Raw genomic sequence first — 15,424 nt, forward strand, 5'->3', positions numbered from 1 at the left:
CATTTTCTGTACATATTTTATGTAAAAATTTGGTCTCTACAGATGCAAGTACAATCACCCCGACTATTGCTCCAACGATGGACACTGGTGCAGCACCTATCAGGACCACATGTAAGTTTCCATGGGTACTATAAGCTTTTAAAGTTGAAAAAAATGTTTTTGAACATATCAGTATTTATATAGTAACTCATACCAATGCATATTTAATAACTCAGCTCTCTGTCAGTATTAAATAAGAGTATAAGGCTTCACACTGCAGGGCAAATCAGATTTGTTTTATAACTCACTTTTTAGACTGACTGTTCAGATTACAAGTTGTAAGTGACTAAGTTTGACTTGTGTGGTCAGACTAGTCTCATTTGCTTGCATATTCATATTGGTTGGTCTAGTACCAATGCACATGTGCATACGCTGATTAGGTAGGAGCAAAACTAGGCAAAGCTATTTATGATAACTAGCTAATAAAACGATCATGCTATATGTCACATCAGTGTTTCACATTTTGTTAACTACAGCATGAACTGAAAGTGACTGCTAACAGGTTTCAGAGACAGGCTTTCAGTTCAGATCTTTTAATGAAGCAGTCAGTGTAAATACAACATACAAAGTAAAATGAATGTTACCTAAATGTCTGTTAAAAGTTTTTTAAGCTGCCATATGTGAATGCGCACCTCTGACTTTCATGATGCACATTCTGATGTCATAACCTGCCGCACCCCGAATGAAGAAAAAAATCACATGGAATTTGACCGGTCAGACTGAGGCGCATATCCAGAAAAACTATTTGAATCAAAATTGAAATGACAAACTACGACAGCGTTTTAGGGCCACTGTTAATAAAAATAAAAACAGTAGACTTCGAGAATAAAGTCACAACACAAGTTAAAACACAGTTTTCTGCACAGCCGTTTCAGCCATTTCTCATACTAATAACAGGCTGGTGCTGATGTGCCTGGAGACACAGGGAGACTGAGTGTTTCTTTATGGGTGAAATCAATATGAAAGTATAACTCCACCAACTCCTCACCGTCCCTCATTTTAACATGAGGAGGTGCTGCTTTCCCTTTGCAAAGTCTTTGGCCACAATATTGCAACCTTTCCTGGTATTAATGCCACTTTAATGTCATAATTCTACAACTTTTTTTCTCAAAATATGCCCCTCTTTTTTCTCAAAATAGTATGACTTTATTCTCGAAATATCGTACGGTACAGCTTTTTCCTCTAAATATTACGACTTTTTTTCTCGAAATATTAGAACTTTATTCTCAAAGTCTACTATTTTTATTTTTATTAACAGTGGCCGTAAAATGCCGTTGTAACAAACAAATGTGGCTTGTGGATTGGAAAAAGTCAAATGTGATGCATAGAAAATCTGTCCTGCTCAAATCAAAAAAGCCAAAAATTAGATTGAAATAGAATATAAACAATAGTCGTCAAAAATGCCTGAAGGGCATTTTGTATCTATAGATTCATAAGGGGTAAGGGGAAAAAAAAAGAGCCACACCCTGAAACGGATATATAATGCAAATTTTTAGCATTTTAGCCATTTTAATTTTTTTACCTGATCTTTGAGGAATAATGAACAAAAAAAATGTCAGATCTGTCTCCTATTGAAAATATACGGTGCATCATGAAAAGAAGAATCAGACAATGACGACCACAGACTGTTAATCAGCTGAAGTCTTGTATCAAGCAGGATTAGTCAAAGTTCTACTTGCAAAACTGCAAAAAGTAGTATCCTCACTTCCCAAACACTTAAAAAGTGATGAACATGCCTCTTCTGCTACTTTTTCGAAGTGTGTCATAGGCATCAATTTTGAAATTTGTTTTCCACAGCAACCAGCAACTCCACGTCTGACCCTTGTTACAACTATACTGTTCTTGATGACATCTGGAGAACAATATACACTTCCAATGGTTATGGTTACTACACTTATGGCACTTCTAGCTACTACAGCAGTCATGATGACACCACTATAGAATGGAATGGCTGGTACCGGCTTTATCTTCAGGGGACAAATGCTCAGATTCCTGAATGGTGTGTAAATTTCATGACATCTGGTGGTTACACCCCACTGTTGCTTGGTGGCTCACATCCCCTTGTGAAAGATGGTGTTGTTTCCCGTGCAATTTATGGATCCTATAACAATGGGTACTACACCACCCAGTGCAATTACTACACATCCAACACAATTCAAGTCAAAGCGTGTCCAGGACATTACTATGTCTACAAACTTGTTGAGCCAGCTGTATCAATTCTGATGCCTACATACACTGCAGGTACATTCTTTTTCTGTCTTTTTCCCAATGTGAACAATAATAATATCCTCAGAGTAAAGATTAATTACAAACAAGTTCCATTAGGCCTTACCAAACATTGTTTTTTCGATTAATGAATATAATCTCCAGGGATGATAGTACAATGCATTTAATTTCATGTCCATTGCAGTTGCTTTAAACAGGCCGACTTACGATCCCTGCAATAAATACACTTCTTTGGATCAGCCCTGGAGAGCCAATAATGAAAGTGGATTAGGAATTTGCGACAGAAACTTCAACTGGAATGGCTGGTACCGGCTGTTCTATTATGGGATGAACATCCGTATGGCAGAGAGCTGTGTGAATGTTTCCAGATGTGGTACTGATTACCCTCTGTGGCTCAGTGGTCCTCATCCTGAGATAGAGGATGGAGTGGTCACTCGCCAAGTCTGTGGGAATAGAGGAAGTGACTGCTGCTACTACAAACCCATTCCAATTCGTGTCAAAGCATGTCCAGGCAATTACTATGTGTATGAGTTTGTCAGTCCAGCCTCCTGTAATATGGCTTATTGTACAGGTAAAACATTTGATTTGCATGTTTATGAATGTGCTTTTAACATTTTCATTATAAAATTATTTACATATTTTCCCCTAATCAGATGCCAGCACCATAACTCCAGCTTCACCAACTGAGGCCAATGATGTACAGTCCAACATCACAATGAGTAGGTTTCTCTCCTTTGTGTCTCTATTAATAAATAAAATAAAATATAAAATAAAATAAATAAAATAAGAATAAAAAGCATTAAGGGTTTGTGTTAATGTTAAGAGGGTATATCTGTTAGGGATGTGTTTTGTCTTTGATCGTGGGGGCCCTCCTAAGTATCCTGGTATGATGTCCTGCACTGGGGACAGGCTGTTCCAGAGAATGTCTGAACTCTCCTGAACACCCACTTCAGAGTAGTTTACAAACCAGGCTGTAATGAAGCTAGTGAGATCCCTCTCAATGAAGCACTTGAACAGGTTTCTCAGGATTCTGGAACAAGTCAATTCACACAAAAATCAAGGCACAAGTTTCAAACAACTGAGCAAAAGATATAAACAAGCATGGTCAACAACAAAAAATCATCCAGGACAGAATAAACAAGCTCAGTAAGCAGTAAGAATGAACTGGCAATACTGGCAAAACTATTTCAGAATCTTGACAGGACCAATATAAGAGGTACCTAGTACCTAGTGCTCAAAAGTGCTCAGATGTCTGCATGGTGTGTGAGCTTCATGCCATGTGGAGGGGGTTCTGTCCCCTCCCCTTTCATTCCTAATTGCTCGCTAGCATTTCACACAAAATCGAGAAAACAGTGTCCTAATCAACCCAATAACAAAGTTATGGTGAAGTATATTTCATTTTTTTTACTTTAAATAAAATAATATTATAGTCAACTTCATGCAAAACAGTCTACATGTTCAATCCGCCCACTGTGTTGAGATAAATAACTTGATAGAGGTGTTGAATTCTTTTAAGTTTAGATTTAGAACCTGTAAATGATAACTAGAATGACAGTAAGAGGATAAATCAGCAACAAAACATACTGCTAGATCATGGTCTTTGAAATGGGATCCAAGAACCCAGCAGGAAGCTCTGGGGGAAAGAGTTCTGTGGTCGACCCAGCTGTCCAGTTTTATGGATCTTTGAATAAAGTTGAAGTTTGCGTCTTTCAATGCCATCTTACATTTTAGTACTTAATTTAAAATAAAAGTCAAGCTTTCCTCTGCAGCATGCAAAATGCAAGGGTATAATTGACAGCTGAACTCCTGTCTGTTTCTCAAATGTCATGTATCGTATATGTAGAGTATATGTATTTCATATGCAGTGACACTTTCAAGCGTTTCTCCAGTCAGCAGAGAACAAAAGTGATTTTGGATTAATTGGTGGAAAAACCGAAAGCCGGCATTGGCATCCTGTTTTGATATCCTGTTAAACTATAGTGTCCTTCGTTAGCATTCTGACTCTGGTTAAAAAACAGTTAAGCATCTTAATAGATATTACATTTATGTACGCATCTTCCTTCACAGTACCCACCACAAACAACTCCACCTTTGACCCCTGTAACAACTATAGTGTCCTAGACAACTACTGGAGAAGCGTCAAGAGCAGCTATGATGGCCATGATGACACTCTTGTTAAATGGAGTGGCTGGTATCGGCTGTATCTTCAGGGAGAAAGCGCTCAGATGTCTGAGTGGTGTGTGAGCTTCATGCCATGTGGTGGTTACACACCACTTTCACTCAGTGGTTCTCATCCACAGCCAGAGGATGGCATTGTCACTCGGGAAGTCTACGGATCCAATGGCAGCCAGTGCACAGCCTACAGATCCAAACCAATCCAAGTAAAAGCCTGTCCAGGAGATTACTACGTCTATAAATTTGTCAAGCCAGACATTTCCATCCCGATGCCTTCTTACTGTGCAGGTACAGTTGCTTTATCCAACATGCTTTACAGAGTGCAGAGAAAGTATTGACCTGTTTGTGTTGGAGTGAATCTGTAGTAGTGAGTCTTAATAGTGAATTGTTGTTGTCAAAATTAGATAATGAAACGAAAACAGCATTGATTTTGTACAGAAGTTGACACTAATTATTGACTATTTACTGACAGTTACTGCAAGCCACCCCAGTTATGACCCATGCAATAACTACACTTCTCTGGATCAACCATGGAGAGCCACCAATGAAACTGGTGTAAATATTTGTGATTTATCATTTATCTGGAACGGCTGGTACCGGTTGTTTTATCACGGGATGAATATCCGCATGCCGGAGAGCTGTGTTCCTGTATCAAGATGTGGTACTTATCATGGTCTGTGGCTCAACGGTCCTCATCCTCAGATAGAGGACGGAGTGGTCACTCGCCAGGTCTGTGGGAAAGGAGGAAGTGACTGTTACTACATCAAGTCTTTTACAATCCAAGTCAAAGCATGCCCAGGCAACTACCATGTGTATGAATTTGTCCACCCAGTCTTCTGCAGTATGGCTTACTGCTCAGGTACTTGCAGATTTACATTTTTTTGTCTTTTTTGAAGCTTAAAATGATTTTTGAATGTTTATTTCTTCTTTTACAATTTCTTTTTATTTTCTTTAGACAACAGTACCATAAATTCAACCTCAAACTCAACAACTGCAGCCAATGAAGAAGAATCCAACATGACCATAAGTAGGTGTTAAAGAAGCTCTCAAGACCCCACAGATTTCTTGCTTTATGCCAAACCAAAAAAATAAAACTCCAAGTGTTTCATGGCTGTCACTAGATTTGTAGTCATTTTCAAAACCCCTTTCTTAAACCCTGATATCTTAAATATTTTGGCCTATCTAGTCTATCTTTTACAAAACTGCCAAAAGCCTTCTTAGTAGTTGAAATGCAGATAGAGTGATGATAGTGAACTTTACCCAAGGTTAGCTACTGTGTTGTGCTAGTGTGCTCATGTCACACCAATATTAATCAGAATCAGCATTTAAAAGTTTTCAGTCAGAAGGTGTCTTAAACATTATGGTGTTGTGTAGTGGTATCTGTAGAAGTTGTTGGAAATGTACTAATCACAATTATATATTAATTATTAAATTGACCAATCAAATTGTGCTCTTGAAACTCATATATGGTGTTTTATGTTTTTTTTGACTTGTGTGGAATCGTGGAATTTGGTCCTGTCCATGTCTACCAATTTATAACATTTGACTTCAGTTGGCCACTGGGGGCACTGTTCATAATCACATTTACAGCATTTGGCAGACATTCATATTCAAAAATAAAAACATGGCAATAAGGATTTCATTACATCATTGTTAAAAGAAATATATGGAGTTGGCAACTAAACAGTTGCTAAAGATTTTGTTGTGTGTTTGACGCAGTAAGGCTACATCTTGCATTGGGTGCAAAGTAGGTAGACATGTTATCAGACAGGGAAACCTTTAGCAAAAAAAAATCCAGGTTTCGACAGCACAAGTCCCAACTTTCCCTGGCTCCATGAAAATGCTACGCTTTCATCAGCTAAAGCTTTCAGGGAACTCTTCTTTCCCCCAGGGAAACCACCTCCCTGACCTCTCAGCTGCTACATTATGACATGCAGCCTGGTTGCAAAGGCCTTAATATGACCCCTTACCCAACAGTTATTTGTTTTTTATGCATACATGCATTCTATGTACATATATATATATATATATATATATATATATATATATATATATATATATATATATATAACTGCACTAAAGTTTTACAAATTTGAGAGTGAGATTTTAATAATTCCTAATGCTTCTATATGGTTCTATTTCCACAGCGACCAATTCGGGCAACTCAACGTTTGACCCTTGTTACAACTACACTGTTCTTAATGACATCTGGAGAACCACATACAGTTACTACGGTTATGGGTACTACACTTATGGTTACTCCAGTTACTTCAGTAGTCATGATGACACCCTTGTTCAGTGGAACGGCTGGTATCGGCTTTACCTCCAGGGAGCAAATGCACAGATAGCTGAGTGGTGTCTGAACTCTATTTCATCGGGTGGTTACACCCCACTTTGGCTTAATGGCTCACATCCTCGTTTGATGGACGGCGTTGTAACCCGTGGAATTTATGGATCCTATAGGCTTGATCAGTACACTGGTCAATGCTATTACTACAGATCCAAACCAATTCAAGTCAAAGCATGTGCAGGACATTACTATGTCTACAAACTGGTTAAGCCAGATATATCAATCCCCATGCCTACATATACTGCAGGTACAGTCTTCTCATATTTATCATCATGAGCTGTCTGGAAGATAATAATTACTGTACCATTAGAGTAAGAAGCAGAGGGAGGGAGGTTCTTTTAGAGCTTACAACATAGTGCATTATTATTTGTATTATTATTATTAGTAGTAGTAGTAGTATTTCTAATAATAATAAGAAGAATAGGCAAAAGAGAGATTTTAAATAGGCAAGATGTTTAGTAAATGTAAGGGGAATTTTATTGTAGTAGCAATAAAACGTTAGGATTTCTGTCTGATCCACTGTGCCATTGGCATCCTGTGTTAGCAAATAAGACCAAATAGATCTACTTTCTTGTGGATTCAACTGATATTGTAATTCAGTTTGTTTTACTACTCTGACAAGCTGTGTATTCGTTTTTCATTAAAGAAACTATAGACATATTCAGATAAATATCTATATATCTATAAAAAGCTCTAAATTTGCATACTACAAGATTTTAAAACTCTTATTCCACAACAAGACTCTATCAGAGTCTATACTGATTTCTTTACAAACACACTCTCATACAATTGTCTACAGTTAATCAAGCAAATTTACCATTTTAATCTGAGAGTATAAAAATGAAGATACTAATTTTGTACCTTCTAGCATACGTCTTAGCTAGATATGAGCTAGATAAAATTAACTTGGTTCTAGCGATTATCATATGAAAATAGTATTCCATTTTAAATTGAGGGATGGCATGTTTTAGTCAATGCATTTTGTTTGATCATTCATATTTCAGCTCTTCCTTTAATTAGCCGTAAAGTATTGCCTACTTTTTGTTTTCGGTGATGCTTCCATTTAAAAAAAAAAGATGCACATTTCAACATTGACTCCAGGGACAGCAGATCAATTAGTCAGTGACTCAGTAAAAGACAGACACTATCACAAGCTGGCAGCTTACAAGCATTCTTTGTTTCCATGACAGTTGCTGTAAACAGTTACATCAGTTATGACCCCTGCAATAAATATATCTCCCTGGATCAACCATGGAGAGCCAACAATGAGACTGGACTGGGAGTCTGTGACAGTCATTTCAACTGGAACGGCTGGTACCGGCTGTTCTATCATGGGATGAACATCCGTTTGGCAGAGAGCTGTGTTCCTACATCCAGATGTGGTACTTCTTACCCTCTGTGGCTCAATGGTCCTCATCCTCAGATAGAGGATGGAGTGGTCACTCGCCAGGTCTGTGGCAGCACTGGAAGTGACTGCTGCTATTACAAATCCACCCCAATTAAAGTAAAAGCATGTCCAGGCAACTATTATGTGTATGGGTTTGTCAGTCCAAGCACCTGCAATGCAGCTTACTGTACAGGTACAGTTGGTTATCACATTCATGGATTTTTCAGCCATCAAAAATGTTTAACACAATGTCAGGAATGTATTATTTTTTTTTCTCTTTTCAGATGCCAGCACCATTACTCCTGCACCACCAACTGAGACAAGTGGTGGACAATCCAACACGACCATATGTAGGTTTTTATAAATACAGTACCCTTCAGTTTCTATAGATCCATTATGAATATTAAACACGTATCCTCTGCATGTGAATCATACGTCTGATCCCATACACTTAGCTTGAAAATATATATATGGTTCCACATCCTACATATGCAAGGCATGCAAAGGAATCCATGAAGTCAATTTTTGTACCCACATGTTTATGTTCACATACGGGTTTTTATGTTAGACTTCAGTAAGCATTCTCTAATTAAGTATTCTGATACACTAAATACCAATTATTAATTTGTATAAATGTGTTTTCTCCTACATAGCGCTCACTCTAAACAATTCCACATTTGACCCCTGCAACAACTACAGTGTTCTGGATGACTACTGGAGAGGCATTGGAAGCAATAACAATGGCAATGATGACACTCTTGTTAAATGGAACGGCTGGTATCGACTGTATCTACAGGGAGTGAGTGCTCAGCTTCCTGAGTGGTGTATGAGCTACGTGACATGTGGTGGTTACACACCACTTTCGCTTGGAGGTTCTCATCCAAAGCCAGAGGATGGCATCGTCACTCGAGACATTTATGGATCCAGTGGTAGCCAGTGCACAGCCTACAGATCCAAACCAATCCAAGTGAAGGCCTGTCCAGGAGATTACTATGTCTATAAATTTGTCAAGCCGGACATTTCCATCCCAATACCTTCTTACTGTGCAGGTACAGATGATATATGAAACAGTGATTACAGAGTGATAGCTTTGATGGACCTTATTTGTGTATTTATTGATTGATTGACTGATTGATTGATTGATTGTCAGAACAAAACCAAAAAAGCAACATTATAAAAGAAGGAACAAAAACTTTGTAAGTTGTAATGGGAGTTAATGTAAAAAGAATTTTTTCCGAATAATTTTGGACCATTTCTGTTGGTCCGTTCCTCGTGAAATTTAATTGCTGAAATAATTGTCTTGCAGCATTGTCTTGCTGAAATAATTTAGGCCTTCCTTGAAAAAGATATCATCTGGATGTCAGCACATGCTGCCAAAACCTGTATATATCTTTCAGCGTTAATGGTGCCTTCACAGATGTGCACTAATGCACCCCTATACCATCATGAATACTGGCTTTTGAACTGTGCACTGAGAACAAGCTGAGTGGTCTTTAGCCTGGAGGACACAGTGTCCATGATTTCCAAAAAGAATTTCAAATGTTGATTTGTTGGACCATAGGACACTTCTCCACTTCTCCTCAGACCATTGTGAATGAGCTTGGGCCCAAAGAAAGTGGCAGCTTTTCTGGATACACTTTATGTATGGTTTCCTGCATTTTAGAGTTTTAACTTGCATTTATGGACGCAGCGATGAACAGACAGTGGTTTTCAGAAGTGTTTCTGAGCTCATGCAGTGATTTCCACTGCAGATCCATGTCTGTTTTTAATGCAGTGCCGCCTGAGGGCCCATAGATCACGGCCAGCAAATACTGGTTTTTGGCCTTGTTCCTTGCATACAGAGATTTCTCCAGATTCTCTGAATCTTTTAATGATATTATGTACCATAGATGATGAAAAGATGATTATTTGCAGTCTTTCACAGAGTGGTGAACCCCTTTGCATCTTTACTTCTGAAGGACTCTTTTTATACTCAGTCATTACTTACTAATGGTTACTGACCTGTTGCCAATTAACCAGCAGGTGTAGCATTACACAACTTTACCAGCCTTTTGTTGCCCCCATCCAAACTTTTTTTTGGAACATGTTGTTGGCATCAAATTCAAAATGGGCAAATATTTTTTCAAAATACAAAATTTCACTGGTTTTCAAACAAAACAGCTCTTGAAATTTATTAACATATTTAATCATTCTTAATATATATATATATATATATATATATATATATATATATATATATATATATATATATATATATTTACATTTTTTAAATCTATTTATTTTTTGACAGTTACTGGCATTCACCGCCCCAGTTATGATCCCTGCAATAACTACACTTCTCTGGATCAACCCTGGAGAGCCAACAATGAAACTGGTTTGAACATTTGTGATGGTAACTTCAACTGGAACGGGTGGTACCGGATGTTCTATCATTGGATGAACATCCGTATGGCAGAGAGCTGTGTTCCTACATCCAGATGTGGTACTTCTTACACTCTGTGGCTCAATGGTCCTCATCCTCAGATAGAGGATGGAGTGGTCACTCGCCAGCTCTGTGGGAATGGAGGATATGACTGCTATTACTACAAGTCTACCACAGTTCAAGTCAAAGCATGTCCAGGAAACTACTATGTGTATGAGCTTGTCCGCCCAAACTACTGCAATATGGCTTACTGTACAGGTCCTGCTTATTTATTTATTATTATTATTATTATTATTATTATTATTATTATTATTATTATTTTAAATTATATTTTAGCATTCCTTCATCCTTTTTTTAAAACATCTTTTCTTGTTTTTTTTAGACTCCAACACAATTACTCCGACTTCAGTTCCAACAACTTCACCCAAAAATATAGAATTCAACATGAGCTTAAGTAGGTTATTACCATGAGTTGGAGGTAAAATAATGGGTGTGCAAACTCTTATATAAAATCAGGACCACCACCTCCTTTAAAATGTACCAGGAGTCAGAAGCAAAGGACGATTTTCAGAAGCAAAAGATTTTTCAACAAAATCGACAAATAGCAAAAAAAAAAAAAATGAAAAAAATGAATTGGCAAAATGAGTGACAAATTGAGTGAAAACAAGTATTAATACTTTGATGTAGCTCTCATGATTTGCATCTGTAACATATTTTGGACGCAACTTTGTTGGGTATAGTGGTTTCGTTGAGAGTGCTAGTATTTGGATCTGTCATTTTCAAGAATACTGGCATTGCTGAAATTTTAAGTAAAGATGGTTTTGGCAATGCTGTTACTTCGGTAAGGAAGCTGTGTTGAAGATGGCACAAGGTGGAATGGCTGGAAACATAGATTAGAAACTTATCCCTGTAGTTTTCCGTCCATTTGAACATTTGTTGGTTGATGGTGTGGTTCAAAGGAAAAACCTTTTAAAACCTTATTAATGTTTGGAATCCAAAAGGCAGGCGTGGAAGATGCTTGAGTGATTGTACTTTGTTGGTATATTTAAGTGTAGTTTGGGAAGATGTGTTCTTTACTGGTTTTGATATTTGAATATTACTGATACTTATATTTTTACTGAATTACATTTTTAATGGAAAAACAACAACTTTTATGGTCCTACATATATTAAGCATCTCCAACAACTATATACATGTGTATCAGCTTCAGCTATTACTCAGGATAGTTGCAACAGCATATTTTCTGTAATGTTATTACATACATGTAATAGAGTTAATGTAATTACATTTGTATAAGCTGCTGTTTTTCTAACAAGACATTTCTAGCTGTAACTGGAGGTGTGTATTTCCTGACATTAAAAGACTACTTACACTGCATCTAGACCATTGTATAATGTGACAGTATTTACACAGCAAGAGCAAATGTCCATTTAAATTTAAAAGGTATATCTTTTTTTGGGGTACTGTTAAATTACATTACATTGTTTGTACCATCATACCATTATACAACAGTAGCTATGTAAAAATGTATGCCTTTAAATGAATGACGAATTTAAAATAAATGAATCACATTACAGGTTGGTTATACAGAAATTGCTTTGTAGGTATAATAATTACATAATAAGCTGCTAAGTTATGTTTGAAGATGTGTGCTGCTGCTGTGTGAATACCGAATAGTTTGACACTTTGGTTAGGTTACCATGTCACAGTGCTGGTAATTGTAGACCTCCTGTTACAATCAGAAAAATCTTGTTGGAAAACAAGAGTTTACTCTGTTACATTTGTAATTACATAAGAGAATGTGCTTTTACAACTATCAAATTACACTTCTGTAATTACATAATTAAAAACTGAAATTGATACTCGTGTATTTACAAAAGCTGCACTAGTGAAATACATCAGTTACACAGGTACATTGGTGTTGCATGTATTGTTAATGTGTAACAAACATCAAATTTTATCAAGGGTCAAACTTTTTTGCTGAAGTCAATTAACTATTAACTATGTCAATAAAAACAGAATGCAGTGATGTTTACACCACATTTTCCGTTGAAAATAGTACAATGACAACATATCAAATGTTAAAGACTCTTATACTGCAGAGCCATGCTATTGTAGAATGTAATTTGGCATTGTCTTGCTGAAATGCGCAAGGCCGTCGTCTGGATGGCAGCATATGTTGCTCCAAAATCTGTATATATTGTTTAGCATTAATGGTGCCTTCGCAAATGTGCAAGTCACTCAAGCCATGTGCATTAATGCACCCCTGTACCTTTAGGGATTGTTGGCTTTTGAACTGTGACTGATAAAAAGCCTGATGGTCCCTCTCCTCTTTAGTCTTAGTTCATGATTTCCAAATAGAATTAAAAAAATGTATTTGTTAGACCACATGATACTTTTCTACTTCGTAAATGACAATGTGGTGGCATTTCTGGATCCTGTTTCTATGTGGTTTCTTCTTTGCATGGTAAAGTTTTAACTTGCATTTGTGGATGCAGCGGCGAACTATGTTTCCATGCAGTGGTTTTTAGAATTGTTCCTGAGCCATTACAGTGATTCCCACTATAGAATCAAATATATTTTAAATGCAGTGCTACCTAAAGGTCCAAAGATCACAGCTAACATTGGTTTTTGGCTTTGTCCCTTGCAGTAATGTTATTGTGTATCACCAAGTTTAACTTTGGGAATGTTTGGAATGTTTCATTCATTCAAACTGAAAAATGGTGGAGCAGTGAAAAAAGTATATTACCACTGGACATATACCGTACATTGTCTCAACACAATTACTTAATGAATTTTAAAAGTGGAGTTTGTCTTTACATTGCTTTTACACGTATGCAAATGCACAATTATTTGTAATACTGTTATTTTTTTTCTTTATGTTTAACATACATTCTGTTCTCATCATTTGTTTGTAATGTATCTATTTCCACAGCAACAAGTCCAATCAACTCCACTTTTGACCCCTGTAAAAATTACAACGTTCTTGATGACATCTGGAGAACACCATACAGTAACTATGGCTTTGGCTACTACACTTCTGGTTCCTCCAGGTATTATGGCACTCATGATGACAGCATCCCTGAATGGAACGGCTGGTATCGGCTTTATCTTCAGGGACGAAATGCACAAATTCCTGAGTGGTGTGCGAGCACAATGACATCGGGTGGTCACACGCCACTTTTGCTTAGTGGCTCACATCCGCTTGTGAAAGATGGCATTGTGACACGAGAAATCTATGGATCCTATAACAATGGCTACTACACAGCCCAGTGCAGTAAATATAACTCCAACCCAATCCAAGTGAAAGCGTGTCCAGGACACTACTATGTCTACAAACTTGTAAAGCCAAGTTTATCAATCCCAATGCCTGTCTACACTGCAGGTACAGTTACTTCTCTTTACCATTCATGTTTCATTTATGTAGTTTCCCAGCTGTGGTTCTGGAATATTCACTTGTTTTACCTTCTCAAATGCACTCAGTTAAACCCAGTAAGGGCTTATAAATTAGCTAAGTAGGATCATGTCTGTAGAAGGAGTCTCAACAGAAGGAAGCAGGATATGGGGTCCTCCAGAACAGGGTTAGGAACCACTGGAGTAGAGGATCATATGAATGATCAACAAAAAAAATCTTTCAAACCATTTAATCACATGGTTTAATCACACAACTGTTGTCTTTGTGTCCTTAATAGTTGTTTTAAACAGTCCAGCTTTTGATCCCTGCAATAATTATACTGCTTTGGATCAGCCATGGAGAGCCAATAATGAGACTGGGCTGGGAGTTTGTGACAGAAGATTCCCCTGGAATGGCTGGTACCGGTTGTTGTATTATGGGAAGAGCATCCGTATGGCAGAAAGCTGTGTTCCTACATCCAGATGTAGTACTTACTTCACTCTGTGGCTCAGTGGTCCTCATCCTGAGATAGAGGATGGAGTGGTCACTCGCCAGGTCTGTGGGAGTTCAAGCACTGACTGCTGTTACTACAGGTCCATTCCAATTCAGGTGAAAGCATGCCCAGACAACTACTATGTCTACAAGTTTGTCCATCCAATTGACTGCAATTTGGCTTACTGCACAGGTACTCTATTTTATTGTACACATTTTATAAGTTCTAGACATTTTGTCATATTGTCATAGTTATCTCTGCAGATGTCACCACCGTAGCTCAGACTCTCATCCCTACAGCTGTGGCAAATGTTACAGAAGTCAACATGACCACAGGTAGGCTAAAATATAGTCTATGCCTTGTTGTTTGCAATAAATTGATTGATTTTCTGAATAATATATGCATACACCATATCCAAAGACATGCATTATGACCTACCCATATTAAGTATAAGTGATTTTTATAAACAAGACACATTTCAAATAGTCTTTTTAAAGATTCTCTAATGCAGCTTATAAGTATTAGTGAAAGTCAGACATGATATTTCTCTTTAAAGGATCTTGCTAAATTTTTATTCCACAAATTTTATTCCACAGCAACCAGTCCAACCGACTCCACAGTAGATCCCTGTCACAACTACACTGCTCTTGATGAAATTTGGAGAACCGCATACAGTTACTATGGTTATGGCTACTATACTTCAGGTTCTTCTAGCGACTACAGTAGTCATGATGACACCCTTACTGAATGGGACGGCTGGTATCGGCTTTATCTTCAGGGAGTAGATGCACAGATTGCTGAATGGTGTGTAAACTCTGTGTCATCTGGTGGTTACACTCCACTTTTTCTTGGAGGCTCACATCCTCTTGTGCAAGATGGAATTGTGACGCGAGAAATCTATGGGTCCTATGGTCGTGACTACTACAATGGTCAATGTA

At 37.5% G+C, this 15,424-nt stretch overlaps 1 protein-coding gene across 1 annotated transcript; it reads left to right on the forward strand.

The window, feature by feature from the left end:
* Window positions 1-53: 53 nt before the first annotated feature.
* Window positions 54-14,315, forward strand: LOC118804553. Its single transcript, XM_036565052.1, has 14 exons — window positions 54-111; window positions 1,837-2,280; window positions 2,450-2,836; window positions 2,919-2,984; window positions 4,333-4,728; window positions 4,913-5,299; window positions 5,396-5,467; window positions 6,588-7,037; window positions 7,981-8,370; window positions 8,462-8,527; window positions 8,831-9,226; window positions 10,468-10,857; window positions 10,982-11,053; window positions 13,535-14,315. Exons 1-14 carry the CDS (start codon window positions 78-80, stop codon window positions 14,116-14,118), a joined length of 4,134 nt encoding a protein of 1,377 aa, XP_036420945.1. The 5' UTR covers window positions 54-77; the 3' UTR covers window positions 14,119-14,315.
* Window positions 14,316-15,424: the final 1,109 nt, after the last annotated feature.

The sequence above is a fragment of the Colossoma macropomum genome, unplaced genomic scaffold (genome assembly GCF_904425465.1).
Source record: "Colossoma macropomum unplaced genomic scaffold, Colossoma_macropomum, whole genome shotgun sequence".
Classification (NCBI taxonomy): Eukaryota; Metazoa; Chordata; class Actinopteri; order Characiformes; family Serrasalmidae; genus Colossoma; species Colossoma macropomum.